General features: G+C 41.1%; 2 protein-coding genes across 2 annotated transcripts; both read left to right on the top strand.

Moving 5' to 3' along the window:
• The first annotated feature begins 249 nt into the window (after positions 1-249).
• Positions 250-1,629, top strand: LOC108516373 (olfactory receptor 8B8). Its single transcript, XM_017853804.1, has 2 exons — positions 250-273; positions 660-1,629. Exon 2 carries the CDS (start codon positions 670-672, stop codon positions 1,609-1,611), a length of 942 nt encoding a protein of 313 aa, XP_017709293.1. The 5' UTR covers positions 250-273; positions 660-669; the 3' UTR covers positions 1,612-1,629.
• A 16,148-nt stretch (positions 1,630-17,777) lies between these two features.
• LOC108516378 (olfactory receptor 8B4) lies at positions 17,778-18,755 on the top strand. The gene has a single exon (XM_017853811.1). It carries the CDS (start codon positions 17,794-17,796, stop codon positions 18,721-18,723), a length of 930 nt encoding a protein of 309 aa, XP_017709300.1. The 5' UTR covers positions 17,778-17,793; the 3' UTR covers positions 18,724-18,755.
• Positions 18,756-19,270: the final 515 nt, after the last annotated feature.

Genomic DNA, 19,270 nt, shown 5'->3' with positions numbered 1-19,270 from the left:
AGAGAAAGGCCTCAGGGCACAGCCTCATCGGATGCCATGTTCTGTAGCTCAGAAAGAGTTCTGAGGCAGCCGAGGCTCCAGTGCTGCCATCAGGATAGGGCGTAGCGGGCTGGTGCTTAGTCTTTCATCTGCGATATCTCCGCAGCCAATCTGTCTGAACAAGTGAAGATAAGAGCTGGACCAAAAGGTACATCACTGAAGCTCTGGGCTGAAGAGGATGAGTGGCTGAATCTGGATGAGCAGTCCGAACTTTTCCTGAGTCCCCAGTGTCAGGTACTAAAGTCCTGGGAAAGACCACCCCACCCTTCTGCTCTGTCCGGGATGACCCTAACCCTAAGTCTCCAGGCACAGGTGGACTGGATCCGGCCTCTGAGAGGTCTCTTCCTGGAGACTGGTCCCAGTGTCTGTAAACTTAAGTAGAAACTGGAGTTGAAAGGACGCAACAAAGGGATCAAAGTAAAGACGGGAGGCCTTCCCGGCAGCACCTGCCCTGGCCATGGAGGGGGGCGTACTCCAGAGGGAGCCGCAGCAAAGCGCCCTCTGCTGAAGTTCAAAATCTCTCTGTGTGCCTCCTATTCTCAAGAAGGAAAGAAGGGTGACTGGGAGGGCAGCAGTGGTCTCTCTCTCCCTCTAAATAACTTTTTCCCTTGTCCCCACAGAATGCCGTAAATGAAAATGACTGCCGAGAATTCCTCCTTCCTGACAGAGTTTATCCTCGCAGGCTTAACCGACCAACCGGGAGTCCAGATCCCCCTCTTCTTCCTGTTTCTAGGCTTCTATGTGGTCACTGTGGTGGGGAATGTGGGCTTGATAACTCTGATAGGGCTCAACTCTCACCTGCACACCCCTATGTACTTCTTCCTCTATAACTTGTCCTTCATAGATTTCTGCTATTCCAGTGTTATCACTCCCAAAATGCTGATGAGTTTTGTCTCGAAGAAGAACAGCATCTCCTACGCTGGGTGTATGACTCAGCTCTTCTTCTTTCTTTTCTTTGTTGTCTCTGAGTCCTTCATCCTGTCCGCGATGGCGTATGACCGCTATGTGGCCATCTGTAACCCACTGTTGTACACGGTCACCATGTCTCCCCAGGTGTGTTTGCTCCTTTTGCTGGGTGTCTATGGGATGGGGTTTGCTGGGGCCATGGCCCACACAGCCTGCATGATGGGTGTGACCTTCTGTGCCAATAACCTTGTCAACCACTACATGTGTGACATCCTTCCCCTTCTCGAGCGTGCTTGCACCAGCACCTATGTGAATGAGCTGGTAGTGTTTGTTGTTGTGGGCATCGATATTGGTGTGCCCACATTCACCATCTTCATTTCCTATGCTCTCATTCTCTCCAGCATCCTCCACATTCGTTCCACGGAGGGCAGGTCTAAAGCCTTCAGCACCTGCAGCTCCCACATAATTGCAGTTTCTCTGTTCTTTGGGTCAGGAGCATTCATGTATCTCAAACCCTCTTCTATTTTACCTATGAACCAGGGCAAGGTGTCTTCCCTGTTCTATACCACAGTGGTGCCCATGCTCAACCCATTAATTTATAGTCTGAGGAATAAGGACGTCAAAGTTGCTCTAAAGAAAATCTTGAACAAAAATGCATTCTCCTGAGAAAAGGGCAATGCTCAGGAAAGAAACACTGTTTCTCCCACAAGTGATTTGGATGCCATTGGTTACATGGAAGAAATAGAAATTTTCCTCAAACAGGTTCATCATCCCCATTTTAAGGGTTCTTTAATTTAGAAATATTTCTTTTTTTTTTTTTTTTTTTTTTTTTTTTTTTTTTTTTGAGACCAGAGTCCGCTCTGTCCACCCCCCCGGTGCTGGAGTGCAGTGGCCCAGATCTCGCTCACTGCAAGCTCCGCCTCCCGGGTTCACGCCATTTACCTGCCCTCAGGCCTCCCGAGTAGCTGGGACTACAGGCGGCCGCCACCTCGCCCGGCTAGTTTTTTATATTTTTTTAGTAGAGACGGGGTTTCACCGGGTTAGCCAGGGATGGTCTCGATCTCTGGCCTCGTTTGATCCGCCCGTCTCGGCCTCCCAAAGTGCTGGGATTACAGGCTTGAGCCACCGCACCCGGCCAATTTAGAAATATTCTTAAGAGCATTGAATACTCACAGAGCAAGTCTTGAAGATCATTTCACTCAGTTGCTATTTCTGAGGAGAGACTCAGGCTTAGATACCTTCCCCGAGGTCGCTCAGCTGCTCAGCAGTGGAACCGTGACTAAAATCCAGGCTCTTTATTTCCAGTACTGGCTGCTTTTCATTATGGCTCACTTTCTTCCTCCCTCAGCCTCTGGAAGATTTCATTTCGAATGTGAGCTGGCCTAGGATGTTAAAATCTGATTCTGTCTTCAGAAATTATGTGCAACTTTTCAAAGGCTAACTTTAAATGTCACACTTTTGCAAGTAGGTAGGGAGTCTATAGAATTTTTTGTTGAGATGGCCTTGGCCAAATGACCAGGGAAATTCTCGAAGCATTTTACAGAAGGTGCAGGGGAAGTGTGTTAGGACCCAGAAAGCAGCATGCATAATACCTCTTAAGACAGTGGAGTGGAGCTTCAGGGACTTGGACTTGAAGGGTTTTAGTGATGCTGGGTGGAAGAACTTATAGAAAATGTCAAGATTACGAAGAACAGAATTTGGGAATTATTTCACATACAATCACATACAATCATTTCCCTGTTTTCAAAAGTCAAGGTAGGGACCAGGTACAGTGGCTCATGCATGTAATCTCAGCTACACAGCAGGCTGAGGGAGGAAAGTCTCTTGAACCCAGGAGGTGGAGGTTGCAGCCAGCCAAGATCATGTCACTGCACTCCAGCCTGGGGCAACTGAGCAAGACTCCATCTAAAAACAAAACAAAACAAAACAATAACAACAACAAAAAACCTCAAGATGGAGAAATCCACAGCCTCAGGTGGTCAGTTATGGATCTGGAGAATATTTCAGAACCACAGAGAACCTTGTGTTACAAGTCAGTAGTCAGGTGAGACCCACACAGCAGTCAGTCAGTGGAGGGAATGACCACCAAGTGGTATAATGCTGCATGCAGCAGAAACCATGTGGGGTATTTTTTTGCATGGTTTCACAGATCAACTTTCTGCCCCTGGGCGCCTCATGCCGAATCCTGGGAGATATTCCCTAACCGGTCTCCTTGCCCTCTGGTTTCAGTTGGGTTAGACCAATAGCAACATCAGCAGAGGACATCAAAAGGTAGGAGTGTGATATTATGATATTTATTTCCCTGACTTCCTCCCAGCTGGGCTACAGTGGCAGTAACTGAATGCCCCGTTTCTTACTGGATTATAATAACTGCTCCCTCCCTTGTCTCTTCATGCCAAGGAGTGATAATGTCTCCTTGCTGTTGCTAACCCAGAGAGCTTGACCATCCCTTTGTGGTTTCTCCCAACCACTTTTGCTTAAACAAATGCAAATAGTTTCTCTGTTGTATTTTCAATTACTGTTTTTGTGTGGATCATCTGATTTTTGCAGAAACCCTGACTGCTGTACCTTCCAATAAAGGGTGGGAGAAATGATATGGCTCAGGTTTGTAAGCCCACAGCCTAATGGCACTGTATAAAGGAAGGCAGAGCTGCTTTTCGGTTTAACAAGATTATAAATAGTAGATTTCTTTGTAAAACAACGACATGTGAAATGCTGTGAAAATGTGTTGACTTATGAGTCTCCGTTTAGGAAGATTCTCTTCTATTTAGAAAGAGTAAAGTTTGGATGGATGTATAGTATTGCTCTTTGTGATGGTGCAGATTAATAAGGGTGAATTCAAAAGAATGAGAGGATTGAGTCTTGGACAGCATGGACTAGATAAACAACACAGAATTTAGCTGGCTATGAGATTGACAGGGGCAGAGCAGCATAAAGACTCAAGAAGAGCAGAGCCCAGAGAACTGGATGGTAGAATCAAATTTGAACCTGAGCTTCTCCTCACCAGCTGTGTTACCTTAAGCATTACATGATGTCGCTGAGCATCAATTTCTTCATCTTTAAAAACGTTTTTCTCAGAGGTATTAAGATAATTAAATGCCAGATTCTCGGTAAATTTGTTTCTATCCCTGCCAGATCCTTTTCCTTTTCATATCAGCGCTTGCACTAATTTATTATGTGACCTTGGCACAATTGCTTCATTTTTCTGGACCTATGCTTGCTTATATGAAAATGATCATATTCTATCAGATTATTTCTACTTTCCATTTACAAGATGTGTTTATTTATATATTGACCAGATCATACATTTGCTACAGGCTGAACACATGTGTCCCCTCAAATTCAGATTTTGAAATGACGGATGTTGAAAGGAGGTGGGGTCTTTGGGAGGTGATTAGGTAATGAGGGTGGGGCCCTCATGAATGAGGTTAGTGACCTTATAAAAGAGGCCTGAGGCTAGGCGTGGTGGCTCACACCTATAATCCCAGCACACACACAAAAAAGAAAAAAGCCTGAGAGAGACCTCCCCCACCTCTTCTACCATGTAAGAACAAAACAAGAAGGCTCTGTCTAGGAGGCAGAAAGTGGGCTCTTACCAGACACGGAATCTGCTGCTGCCTTAATCTTGGACTTCTCAGCCTCTGGAGACATGAGAAATAAATTCCTGTTGTTTAAAAGCCACCTGGTGTGTAGTTTTGTTATAGTGGGCTGAACAGACTAAGACAATGTTTATGTCTTGGCACTAATTTAAAATTAGTACCAAATAATAATCAGTGAAAAGAAGCCTCCTTTTACTTCAGTTTTCTTGTCATCCAGTCCTCTTCTTTTCTAGGGGTTATCATAGTTGCCTGTTAGCTGTATATTTTTACGTAGTCACTGCATGCACAAGTTGTGTGTGCCTGCACATACATACACACAATTTTTTGATTTGTTTCCAAAGTCATGACAACCTGCTTTGAAGTATACCCACTATGAAAATTAATTAGAAGAGGAATGAATTAGGGTTTGTTACTAAGATAAATAAACAGAGAGGAAAGCCTAAAAATGTATATGAAGGGTTGCGGTTTGGAAAAAAGTGGGGGAGAGAAAGTAATGATGTGAAAACAAGGGAGCTTTAGCTCTGGCTGCAAAAGTGTACACCCCAAGAGAGACACAGCCCACAGCAAGAATTTGTTTGTTCTGATCTATTGCCTCCAATTCAATTTTCATGACTGCACGAAATTCCATCATATGGATGTATTATATGTAATTAACAATTTTCTACTACTGTACATTAGGTTATTTCCATTTTTCCAAATTATAAGTAATACTTGTTTAACACACTTATTCAGCAACTCTTTGGGTTTTCCCCATACTTTGGATATATTCCTGGACAGAGACTGACTGAATTGCACACGATTCTTGAATTTGGTTGCAAAAATCCTTCTTGAAAGTTTAACTCAGTGTGCACTCTCATTACCAGAATAAGCACATCCGGAAAATCTACTCTTGGCCAGGTTCTGTCCTAGTCGGGGCACTGCTCATAGGGATGTGTTACTTTTAGTTTTGGTGATGGTAGTGTTTATATTATTGTCTCCTCCTTTTAACATCTTTTCTCCTGCTACTTTATTTCATCAACTACTTGTGGTATGTGGATCGATAAAGAAAACATGGAGCGAGGTTGAAAATGCTTTTTTCCTTCTACATTTCCTTCCATAAACACTCGCCTTATTTCTTAAACGGCTTTTTCTTGGCTTGACCGTATTTCTGGTTACCGGTTTAATCAGAGGAAGGGCAGACACCCTTGGCCTTTGTGGTAATGTATGAATCCGAGATCTCTTTCTGGAATATCTTCCTCCTTTCTCCCTCTTGGGTTTCAGTGCCGCTTCTCTGTGCTTTCACAGCACACGGCACATAACCTAGTAAGTGCTGGACAGTGTGGGACTGTTACCTTCTTACTTTTCCATATATACTCCCACCACAAATTACACTCTGAGTGTTGTACAGGCAAGGTCACCAGTGTCTGTTTTGCTATATCCCCCATACCTAGCACGGTGTCTGGCATATATAGAGTAGGAATTTAGCAAATATTTATTGGATACAAGAATGGAGTGTCTAGCAGTTTTAGAAGCTGCCTTACTAAAGGGGCTTTCCTGTTTTCATCCTTCTGGCAACACATTCCTTTCTTCCACCACATTGATGAACATATGCCTGTCACCCCGGTCCCCTGATCATATTCTTCCTGTTCACTCAAGATCACCAACTTTAGACTCATGTCACCTGGTGCCTGTAGTAGAAAGTAGACCCTCCCTTAGTTTTGTAAACCTCAACTTTCCACCCCTTTATATGGTAAAATGTATAGCATAATATAAAATAGGTAACTTAAGTTCTAAATCTTTTTTCAATTGAACATAGGGCTTTGAAGGATTTTATAAAATACCAACAATTGAGCATTCATTTTGTACTCTCCATTTAAACTGATATCCCAGAGGTAACACATAGAAGAAAAATTTACATGATGAGAAAATGAATCATTCACTCATGGAGCTCTCATTTTCCCCAGAATACTTGCCTGAACACTCGCCTTGAAAAGATGAATATACTTAGAAAAAAGCCACCAAGACCATAGCCTGATTCACTTTTGCTGTCTTTGCAGGGTACGATACTACTTTCTCAGAACAAATCTTCCTTTAAAAAAAAAATTATCACAAATGAGTATGTTTTATGTCTTCCCAGAATTGCTTCTGGGGCATTTGATAATACAGAGTTTTTTTGTAACTAAGTTCCTCGGTAATTTTTATGGCAAAGATTGGCACTTTTTCTTTTGCAATTCACAGTACATTATAGGGAGATATTTTGAGACTATGCAAGTATTTTGTTCTTTTTCAAACTTTCACACATTGGTTTTAGCATCCATTAATAATCAGTTATTGCCTGAATCAATTATTACTCTAATGCCTGAAAAATGAAGATTTTCTAATTCCATCAGGCCTTCTTTATTTGTTAGTGGGCATTCTGTTAAGTACTGTTTCTTCTCATCAGTTTGTTCGTTCATATATGTCATTATGGACTCATGTTTTGTAATTTTATCTAATTGGTTATGATTCATTATCATCATTGTTTACTCTGATGCTCAATTTGTCCCTGATGTGGCCAGTGGGAGCTACTTCACACTGATTTCTGTGTCCTTTTAATGTAGCACCACTTTATCACTGTCTGGCAACAGGTTCATGCTGCCCATTCCCCACCCAGCATTGGTACTGTTTAGAGATTGATGGCATTTACAACTAAGAAATGAGTGGTAGTGGAGATGAGCTATATTTAATGTGATTCTGTGAGCAGATATTCAGTGGAAGAACATTCATGTCTGTAAAATACAATTTTTATGTCTGTCCCTCTGAATACACCTGTCTGTGGGCAAATAATGGACTTGTCTCTGTGAATGGGCCAATACTCTGGCCAAAGCCAATGATTCCTAAGTGTCGCTTGTGGCCCTTTTCTTACCACTTTTTACCTCCTCACATGACAGCTTCTTCCGGTTCCTATTAGTCACTGATGGGACTGGATGAGAAGAAAATCGGCCTGAGGTGGAAGAAAGAAAGCCCTGAGACTTCTACCCACACAGTTTGGTTGTAAATGCCATTCTGTCTGGCCTCCTCAAAGACATGACTGCTTGTCCCATTTGCTTCTTCCATTCTTGTAGTATTTTGCAATATCTTCCTTTCCTGCTTCTTCCCTTGTAAATTTTTTTCCATACTACCCTGATCTGAGAATGAATGTGGACATATAGATAAAAATTTAATATTCAAGGGACATGAGTTTTTCAAACCCTAATAATAACATTTTTGAGACTTTATTTGTCTTATGAACTTTAGATACAAGTTCTCATTTAATCTCCTGTACAAATGCATGAGATAATTGTCCCTGTTTTATAAATGGGCAAACCGAGGCTGTAAAAAGTTAAGGTACTTGCCTAAGATTGCACAGATAGTCAGTGGTGGAGTAAAGAATTGAATTTAGCCTGCAGGACTCCAGAGTCGCCCACACTTTCAACACTAGCTGCCTTCCAGAAGGCTCAGTCTGGGTGTGCAAGAAGGAGCATGCGTGGTGCATATATATTTTCACCTTGTACAAAGTCCAAATCCTTGCTGCCTTTGAGCTGAACAAGTCCCTACATTCACTCTCAGTTGAAACAATTTGTCAAATAAAATGCTAAGATGAAGACATTAAAGATTTTTCTCGTTATTTAATGCACTGAGCATTAGCTCAGTCATTATTATTAAGGATCAGTAATATAAACATATCGGAGACTTACTGATCTCCTGTTACATGGATTATGCAATAATGTATTTAGAAAATGTTTATTGAGGTTATATTCCCTACTTCAGCCAGGTGATAATGCCTGCTAGGTATAGAAGATGCTAAATACACTTTGAAGAAATCCTTAGACTTTAAAACACTGAAATTATGCAGTATTTTTTAATTTTAAAATTATTTTCTTAAATTTGCAAAAGCCATGTTTTACTATTGTAGGACTATGTGAGATAAGGAATATGTAGCAATAAGCAAAATTTTTTAAAAATTCCACAATCCTGGCACCTAAATATGACCACTTTTAACATTTTGGTGTATATTTTTCTGGGTATGTCTGTGTAGTTGTGATGGCAGAGACCAGTTTGCAAAAATTATATATGCGTATATATATATATATGTGTGTGTATATATATATGCATGTCTATATATATACACACACACATATATACACACACACACAAAGATGTGATCATGTTAAGTTCCCTTTTGCAATTTTCTTTTTTTGTAATTGACTTTTAAATTTTGTGTAGAGATGGGGTCTCACTATGTTGCCAAGGCTGGTCTTGAACTCTGGACCTCAAGTGATCCTCTTGCTTTGGTCTCTGAAAGTGTTGGGATTATAGGCATTAGCCACTGCACCCGACCTGCAATTTTATTTTCATTGTGTAAAATGTTATAAATAGCTTTCTGTATGATTAAATATATATACCAAAATTATGGTTTTTATTTTGTTGTGTTTATAGCTATCAGGTCAGTAGAAAGACAAATGTTTCTGTTTGCCTCATAGAAAACATAGTTTCCTTCTTTGCAAAGAACTTTGTAACAGTGACATTTCATCTGATGATACTAAATTCCTTTTCTAAATTCTAAAAGTAGCTTTCCCTTTCTTATCCTTAGGTGTCAAATTCTGCATATCCCTTGCACCATTCTAGTTCAGGTTTTTTGTCTCCAGTCCCATCTGTCTTATTTCTAGAAGCCAGAAGGCCAGCCTGGTGATGTCAGCACTCTCTCATCTTGCTTACCATTGGCCACAGTCAAGTCCAAATTGTGGTAACAACTGATTTGGGCCCAAACTGTGATTCTGATCTCCTTTATGCTTTGCCCCTTACATTCTCTAGAGCATGCGGGGCTTTCTGTCCCAGAAGGTAAATAAGGAAGCTGCTGAGGGAGAGGAGTGGTTTATAAGACTGATGAGAAATTGGGAGAATGAACTTGTAGTTCAGGGTGACCCAGCCTTCTTCCTACAGACCTTTTCCTTTTCTTTTTCCCCCTAGCTGAATAGGTATGTTCTCAGGGCCCCCACTAATCTCTTGCATTTTCAACCTTTCTCCTTTGTAGTGAAGACAACTGTTGTCCAGCTCAGTTTAGACCTAAATGCACAAATTTAATCTGTAGTGTGCATTGAGAGAATTACAAGGTCCTATTGCACATCCAAGCTGGGTTTCCCAATTAACTTTATCAGCAATAAAGTTGGCATTTTTTTCCTGTGTTACTGTTGTTTTAATTTTTTTGATTGATTCTAGTCTCAGACAGAAAGGGATATGATTAATTATGTCACCCTAAGATAATCAAAAGGGTCAGAATCTAATTTAAGCAGAGTCCATTAAAATGGAAAGTATGAGGGCATGGTCCAGGCAGCAGAGCTACACCAAAGAATGGTGATCCGTGCTCCTGGTGCGGTGAAAAATAAGGATAATTTATACAGAAATAAAACTGAGGTGCAGAACAGGATTACACTTTCCATGCAAAGGCTAACATACAGATATAAGATTTGATTGACTACTATTGGTTCCACTCTAAGGGGGTTGTTTTACATGTTATTGTAAAGAGGTAACAGTCACAAGGGTCTCTATTTCCAGTGTCATTTAGCTTAGTTTGAATAAAGAACAAGGAGTTTAGTTACTGTATAACATCTCAACACAAAGCGACAGTCATGCAGCAGAGAAGAAAAACAGTCATGTTAACATGAGTGAGTCAGCTTTCAGGGCTTAACTTTTCCCTTCAGCATAATGAATTTGGAAGGTACTGACATTTTATTTTCTTTTTACATTTCTCATCATTAACCTGTTCCACAATTTCCAACCGCTCCTTGCCATGTATACAGCTGTTCAGTTCTCTGTCACTTGGCAATTCCTAAAAATTGCAGTGTTTTTTTTCCTTTATAACCTTTTCCATTTCCTTTTGTGGTTCCTTTTGCTCAGAATGTTTTCCTGATTTTCTCTGCTGGTAACCTTCTACTTGTTATTCAAGACTGATAGCAATACATTTCTAAAACTATGTCATAAAGCAGATTGTGAATTTCCATAGTAACAATATAATAACTGGAGATATTCTGAATAAAGATTTAGTATAAAATAACCTGTTATAAAATCAAAGATGTACTTTCCATAATAGCCTATAATAGTTTTAAGAGCAAAATTATTTTCCAAATTTTACAAGATGTGCAAAATGTTATTCCATGTATTGATTTTATGAGGGATCTCGAAACCAATAAAGTGAATATAGAGCATATGGAGAAACAGAACACCATCATAACATTGACTAATGTAAACATACACTAGATATTCTTCATTAATAAAAGTAGTTATTGAGCCATTAACTCCCTTAGATATTAAACATAATCTTTTTATTTTATTTTATTTATATATGGTCCACATTCCATTAAAAAACCTAGCCAGATAATTCGTTAAATGCATTTCTGTTTAACTGGCAAAGAAACTTATATTCATTCCACTGAGAAGCATAATTTAGCTTATTTAGAAAAAAAGGAATCATTGAAGAATCAAAGGTTTTAAGAACTTTGTTGCAAGAGTATGAAGAATAGCAGTCTTTGGAAACTGGGATGCTTTTTTATTTTATTTTCCAAACCACATCCAAACATATTCCTGGAAGGGGAAAATCATTTGGTCTATTAAAAATAGACCAAAACTTTGAGGAGGGTTTGTTACATGCTTTGAGGAGGGTTTGTTACACGCCTCTGTGCAGATGATTGTGGGGAGTGTGCCTATCCCGATCATAGGGAGATGAAAAAAATTGCCCCACAGGCTGTGATGCTTTCTCTGTCTCTACTCCCTTCCCACAGACCCCTTAACCACCAGTCCCAATTTTAGTAGACAGAGATCTTAGCTGCAAGCAGCAGTTGATTCTGGTTAACTTTAGCAAAGAAGGGAGCTCATTAGCAATAAATGGGGTAGTTCATAGAATCTTAGAACAGGCTAGGGAACTAGTTTTTGGAGCTAGACAGGTGGAATCTCAGCCAAATTATACCACACGACTATGCGGTTAGACTGCACTGATTGTTCCTGCTGGCACCACTAGTACCTAACATTTATTATTCATTGGTAGATTTTGTTTGATTTTGCAAAATGAAACATAAATTGTTCGTGGCTTTTTTTCTGTCACTCACCCCAAACTCAAGAGTTCTGCCTGGGAACATCTGACTGGCTGAGTTCAGATCTGATGTTCTCTGGGGTGCTTTCACAGAAGCAGGCTGGGTCCTTGCTCCAGCCAAGGCTCACGTAGGGGCAGAGTCCTCAATTTGGAAGGAATTCCAATGCTGGACAGTCACAAACAAACAGCTATATATTTTTAAATCTCTACTTAAATTTAGCTTTAAAACTGAATTTCACTTCTTTAGGGAGGCCTTCTCTGACCTTGAAGACTTCGTAGAGCCCATTTTAAATGGTTTCATAGAACTCTATAACCTCTTCCTGGCACACTTACTGTATTTCTAATTATGCGTCAGTATCTGTTTCTTCTAGCTTTCTCCATCTAGATTATATGTTTGAAAGTTCAGGGGTTGTGTCTGTTTTGATTGTTGCCTTGTTTTTGGAGCAAAACACAGGGTTTAAATTATTTTAAATGCTTATGTATACACACACATACAAACACACACATTGAAACTTCTTATTTCTACATATCTTAAATTGTATTTCCAATTCTTAGTCTCTCCCACACTGATGTTGATTCTTCTGGACACTTTCTTCAGATCTACCCTCCAGTTTACTTATTTTCTCTTCACTTGTGTCCAATAAGCTGTCTATCATATTCATAGAGGTCCCAATTTTAATCATCATATTTTCATTTCTAAAAATTCTATTTGATTCTTTAACATTTGGAGGGTTCTTTCAGTTTTGATGGTTCCTTCATTATACTTTGTTTGCTTTTATAATTTTTAAAAACATATTATATACATATATTTTGTTTTCTGTCCCTGATAAGCTAGTAATTTTGCAGGTTTGGCTAGGTATGTAATTTGTGTTTTATCATTCCTGGTGAGTCTCATTGATGGTGGATTATTTTGTGTTTGTTTAGTAATTTTCACTACAAGCTCATGATCCTTGGATATTTATCTGGGGAAATTATTTCATATCTGGATTTAAGTTGTAGTCTCCAGAAAGAACTTTTTGTTACTGTTATATTTGTAATATGAATTTTTTACTTGAAACACAGAGGTGATTAGAAATTGTCAGAGGTTATTTTGTCTGTTTTTCTGCCATTCTAGAGCCAACGACAAGTCAGTCATATTTCTAGGCCAGCTCCTGCTGTGGGCATTTTTTCTCCAAGTTAGCCACTGAGATTTTTTTTTTTTTTTCTTTTGGGAAGTCAGTATTATGAGTCAGTCATGGTTCCAAACTTCCAACCTGCTTACAGTTCCAGGCTTTATTTTTTATCTCCTGCATAGCTAACTCATTAAACCCCAATTCTGCTCCCCAGGAATCCGCTAGTTCCCCAAAGGCCAACTCTAGCCCTGGGGTTTGTGCATCCCTCTGAAGTCTTACTTTGTTACTTCTCTTTTGCTCCCACAGATTTTTACTTAGTTTTTGGCAGCTCAAATGTGAACAAATAGATGTTTTTAATATTTTGTCCAGAATTCTTGTTTTTTTTTTTTTAATCCTGAGAACTTTTTCTGAATATAACTGTGATGGTTAATACTGAGTGTTAACTTGATTAGATTGAAGGATACCAAGTATTGATCCTGGATGTGTCTGTGAGGGTGTTGCCAAAGGAGATTATCGTTTGTGTCAGTGGGCTGGGAAAGGCAGACCCACCCTTAATCTGGGGTGGGCACAGTCTAATCAGCTGCCATCAAGATCAGAATATAAGCAGGCAGAATAATGTAGAAGAGAGACTGGCCTAGCCTCCCAGCCTACACCTTTCTCCAGTGCTGGATGCTTCCTTCCCTCTAACATTGGACTCCAAGTTCTTCAGTTTTGGAACTCAGACTAGCTCTCCTTGCTCCTCTGGCTGCAGACAGCCTATAGTGGAACCTTGTGATCATGTGAATTAATACTTAATAAATGCCTCTCTCTATATATATCCCATTAGTTCTGTCCCACTAGAGAACCCTGACTAATACAATAGTATTTGCAATATTGTTGGAAATAACTAGCTTTAATAAATACTTGTTGGATGATTAACAAATTGATGTCTACTCTAATGAACAGAAGATTCTCTCTTCCATTGTTAGACCATTGCTGCATACCTAATAAACTGCCATTCAGGATGGGCAAATGCAATGGGTAAGGAATTATGTGTACTAAAAAGCAATGCTTGTTTTCTTCGTAAAAGTAAACCTCAAAAACATTATTCAAATATGGAACTGGAAGGAGACTTCCTTGATAATGCGGGAGAATTGGGCCAAGTGATCCATACCTGTCCTGGTGAGTCCCCTGGCTATTTCCCTTTAGTGTTTTTCCAAGTGTCCACTCACTGGCATGTCGGTCCTAAGGGGCTCCTGCTCCTCAACACTGAACAAATGATCACACACTTGCTACCTTATAGTGTACAGTAAGTCCACAATCAACATTTTTGGTAGGTGCTTGGAAACCGCAACTTTAACTGAGATAATGTACTGTATAATGAGAGCAATTTTCCTATAGGGTAAGTGACATAAACAAGAGTTAAGTTCCTATGGCATGTAGTTATGTAATTTTATCTTGTGACAAGGCCAGAGGGTTTTGACATGACTTTCCTGAAGGTTAAGGGATGTCAAAAGAGAGATCAATGTGAAGTACGGGGAGAAGGGGGAGGGAGGGAGAGAGAGAGAGAGAATATATATATAGAGAGAGAATGCATGCCTGGTGGAGGCTCTACCCTTTTATGACCTAACCTTGAAAGTCACATAGCATCACTTCTACCATACTCTATTGATTGGAAAAATCCCAAGTCCCTGCCTAGAGGCAAAATTAGGGCATATAGGCCTCATCTTTTGATTGGAGGAGTTTCAGTCTTACTATATCAAGAGCATGTGGGATGCAAGGTGTATACATGTGTGACTGTGCATGTGTGTGTTCACTGGTATAGTTATACTCGGGAAATGCAATCTGCCACACACATACACATTGTATAGTTGTTATAAACAACATATTACATCAGAAAACATCCAGCATAAGGCCAGGCACTCTGTAGTTGCTCCATATGCATTAATTCTCTTTTTTCTTGATTTCCTCCCTTTATACTAAAAAATGTTTTTTTTTTTTTATTTTAAGTGACATAAGATGGAAAAGAAACATAAACGGTGTTATTTTTCTTGCACGTTCTACTATACTGAGTTGCCAGGGCAGTAAATATCCATTTTACAAATGGGGAATTATAGCTCAAAGCTGTTGAGTAATTTTTGTCTTAAACTAATTTGGTAGGATGATTTATTTTTTGTTCTCCACTTACGTTTTAAATAAACTTTTTATTTAAGTGTAACATAAGGATAGAGCTTGATGAGTTTTTGCTAACTGCATACATCTGTGTCACCAGCACCCCTGTCAGAACCAGACATTGCCAACAACCCTAAAGCACCCTTCAAATCCTTCTCCAGTCACTAGCCCCTGCCTGCCCAGCCAAGAGGAAGTGTTGTGTGACTTCTAGCACCATACATTAGCTTCCTTGTTCCTAAAGTGTATATAAATGAAATCATAAAATACGCCCTCTTCGGTGCTTGGCTCCTTTCACTCCCTATTGGTTTGTGACATTTATCTATGTCATTGTCTTTCATGGCTATATGGAATTTTATTTTATTAACATCCTACCATTTATTATCCAGTCTACGGTTGGCTGACAGATGGGGTGATTTCAGTTTGTGGCTATGAAGGACGATGCTGCTGTGCAAAATCTTGGCATGTCTTTAGGTAAACATGCATACTTTTTTTTATTCAGTATACACTTAGTGGTAGGCCACTGGGTCAAAATGTATGCATATGTCCAAGTTTGTCAAGCACTGCCAACCAATTTACTGTTCCCACATACAGTGATATACAACAAAGTACTAATATTTGTTCCTTATACCTAGGCAATTCCTATCCCCCCTTTTTTTCCTTTTCACTGATTTTAGGCAGACAACTAGGGGTTGTGCTTCTTTGCTTTAGGATTTTGGGGCTAGGTATAAATCAGAAGTAGCTTGCAGTTAATGCCTTTCCCATTTTTGAAGACAGGTTCTCCTTAAGAGATAACACTGGTTGTCCAGAAAGGTGGACTTAAGGAGGGTGAAATACAGAGACTGTCCAAAAGGGGACGAAAGTCAGTGGATTTAGGAGACATCGGGGGCCAGAGGACCTGAAAAGCTACTTCTGCTTTTTTTGTTTTTTGAGACAGAGTCTCGCTCTGTCACCCAGCCTGGAGCGCAGTGGCACGATCTCCGCTCACTGCAAGCTCCGCCTCCCGGGTTCCCGTCATTCTCCTGCCTCAGCCTCCGGAGTAGCTGGGACTACAGGCGCCCGCCACCTCGCCCGGCTGGTTTTTTGTATTTTTTAGTAGAGACGGAGTTTCACCGGGTTAGCCAGGATGGTCTCGATCTCCTGACCTCGTGATCCGCCCGTCTTGGCCTCCCAAAGTGCTGGGATTACAGGCTTGAGCCACCGCGCCCGGCCGGGTGTGTTCTTAATAATTATACAGAGATAATGAGTGGAAGTCAGGACCGTCCCAGGCCAACTAGGATTATTTTAGGCAGCTTAGTGAAACTTACAAATGCAGATGCTCCCATGTCTTTGAATTTTTCTTAAAATATTCATCTAGCAGATCATATGGAGAGCAACTTTGTCATCTGAAAAATGGCAGGATTAAACCCTCACATCCATCTCCCATTATACTTTAAGCCTGCATGCCTAGAGAGTAACTCTGTGTAGGGGTGTGTGTGTGTGTGTGTGTGCTTTCTTGCATATGTGTTGTGATATTTTAATCTCTTCATATATAGTAAAGGCCTGTCTGTGGCCCTTATTAGAGCTGCAAGTAGGTGGTGTTTGTGGTGGAGGTGGTGTGATTTCTGTTCTGAGCAGCACATGGTCCAAGAAACCTTTTGTCTGAGGTACTCTCTGTAGATCTGATCTGACCTTTTTTTGAGGGGTCCTACTCTCATAGCTCCCTGTGAAGATTTGGAGACGGTGGCTAAGGTTGGGGTTATTCATCCTTAAATTCAGGCTTAGGCTCTGAGAGTTAATAAGAAAGGAAAAAATGAGTTCCCAAACTCAGCACTGAGTAACATGAAATCCCTGGAGTAGAGGGAAAGTTTGAGTGGAACCCCCACTCCCAAGATGCTAGGTAAGCACTGTTATCCAGGCTGTAAACAAAGTGCAATTCCTTCCCTATAGAGACAGATCTTGGAGAAATTCCCAGGGGAAACTGTGTCTAATCAGGTCCCTGAGATCGTCAAACAGCTTAAATTCCTCTGCGATATGACAGCTGGGGTTCTGGTCAAAATGAGAGTCCCTAGTTTTCTTTCCTGAAGTTGCCGAGACCATCTGGGAAAATCCACAAACAGAAACCGTGGTCTATTCCTCGAACACCTTAGAGCCTGGGGTCTGTAAAAGCTCTGATTCTCAGCACCGAGGGAGTCAAAAGAGGTAATACGCAAGGTGGTGTGCTTTCTCCACAAGCAGCACCATTTTCTCTTTCTGGCTAATGAAAAAGGAGACGGCGTGCAGCCCAGCACTGAGTGGGGCCCAGGAAAAGGAAGGTGAAGGTCTGAATCCCGTCTTTCCTGGTGGTCTCTTTGAAACCCACAACCGAGGGCTCTGGGAAGCACGGATCCTGTCTCTGCTCTCAACGCTGACCCTGAAGTGAGATGGAGTGGAGGGTCTTTGAGGAGGCTGGGGGGATGTGCAGAGTCAGTAGGGAAAACGCCTGGCTTTCTCTCCAAATGGAAATCCACTATCTAGTAGGGAGATGGAGGCAGAGAATGGGAGGGCATCCTGGGGACCTTGAGAGCGCTGGTCTCTCAGCACCTGAGGCAGCGGCCCAGGTTGTACTCTTAGTTCTCAGGGTGTCTTTCTGAGAGTCCCTGGGCAGCCAATTCAGGTGTGTTGTCTCCCTCCTCATCTCTCAAGCAGAGACAGAATTCTTGGTAAGAGATGCTAGCTTGAATTCATGATCGGCCCAGCAGAGCTGAAATACTCTCACAGACACATCAGTACCTCAGGGTGGGCAGTTGTGTAGATAAGGCAGGACGGAAGAGAGGGCATCTGCACACTGGCTGGTCTGCTAGAGCCTTCCTCCCTTAGCCATGCTTGTGCCTGTCATGACTCTGTGTTTTGCCCTCTGTTTCCCCAGACAACTCGCCAGGAGAGAATGACGCTGAGAAACAGCTCCTCAGTGACTGAGTTTGTCCTTGTGGGATTATCAGAACAGCTGGAGCTCCAGCTCTCTCTTTTCCTTCTGTTCTTAGGGATCTATGCGTTCACTGTGGTGGGCAACTTGGGCTTGATCACCTTAATTGGGATAAATCCTAGCCTTCACACCCCCATGTACTTTTTCCTCTTCAATTTGTCCTTTATAGATCTCTGTTATTCCTGTGTGTTTACCCCCAAAATGCTGAATGACTTTGTGTCAGGAAGTATCATCTCTTATGTGGGATGCATGACTCAGCTATTTTTCTTCTGTTTCTTCATCAATTCTGAGTGCTATGTGTTGGTATCAATGGCCTATGATTGCTATATGGCCATCTGCAACCCCCTGCTGTACATGGTCTCCATGTCCCCAAGGGTCTGCTTTCTGCTGATGTTTGGCTCATATGTGGTAGGGTTTGCTGGGGCCATGACCCACACTGGAAGCATGCTGAGATTGAGCTTCTGTGATTCCAGCGTCATTGACCATTATCTGTGTAAAGTTCTCCCCCTCTTGCAGCTCTCCTGCACCAGCACACATATCAATGAGCTGGTATTTTTCATTGTTGTTGGAGTAATCATCACGCTATCCAGCTTAAGCATCATCATCTCTTATGCTTTGATACTCTACAACATCCTCCGTATTCCTTCTGCAGAGGGCAGATCCAAAGCTTTTAGCACATGTAGCTCCCATATAATTGCTGTTGCTCTGTTTTTTGGGTCAGGGGCATTCACCTACTTAACAACATCTTTTCCCAGCTCTATGAACCATGGCAGATTTGCCTCAGTCTTTTACACCAATGTGGTTCCCATGCTTAACCCTTTGATCTACAGTTTGAGGAATAAAGAAGTTAAACTTGCCCTGGGCAAAACCCTGAAGAGAGTGCTCTTCTAATGGGTCTCTCTGTATCACTGGCAACTGGTTCTCGGTAAGCATGATACTCAAGTGTCTTTCTATCTATAGGTGGAATTTTAACCTTTCTCCTGAAAGAGGGTCTTCTCTCCACTTTCAAAAACTGGAAATCTCTTTTCTATACTCTCCTTTAGGATTATACTATTTTGCAACACTTAAATTGGCTCATTGCATGCGAGTTAGCACCTAAGAAATGCCTTTTGTTTACTGAACTCTGTATTAGGCCCAAGAGATGAGTAAGATGAGGCTCCGTGCCCTCCATTCTTTTCTTGGTAGGCTAAATGAGTTTTTCTGAGCAAGAATGTTTCTGGCTGGAACAAGGGGCAGGTGATGGTATAAAGGTTGAGGAGCATTTTCTCTTTAGTTACATGGGCAGATTTATTAAAGATCAAAGGTAGGTACCTTGTTGCCAATGCTAATATAATCTTCCAGCCCTTCAGGAGGCTGGTTGGTCAGGAAGATCATAAATCCTCCTTTTCATATACATGTATGTACATAAGAGAAACCTTCACGCAAGAATTTTCTATGC

Source organism: Rhinopithecus bieti, unplaced genomic scaffold (assembly GCF_001698545.2).
Source record: "Rhinopithecus bieti isolate Rb0 unplaced genomic scaffold, ASM169854v2 scaffold_37463, whole genome shotgun sequence".
NCBI classification, from domain to species: Eukaryota; Metazoa; Chordata; class Mammalia; order Primates; family Cercopithecidae; genus Rhinopithecus; species Rhinopithecus bieti.
Note: the sequence above shows the minus strand (reverse complement) of the source record. Positions and strands in the feature narration are given on the sequence as shown.

Excerpts from the sequence above, each read along its gene's own strand:
- LOC108516378 (XM_017853811.1), top strand. The coding sequence starts at position 17,794 with ATGACGCTGAGAAACAGCTCCTCAGTGACTGAGTTTGTCCTTGTGGGA.
- LOC108516373 (XM_017853804.1), top strand. The coding sequence starts at position 670 with ATGAAAATGACTGCCGAGAATTCCTCCTTCCTGACAGAGTTTATCCTC.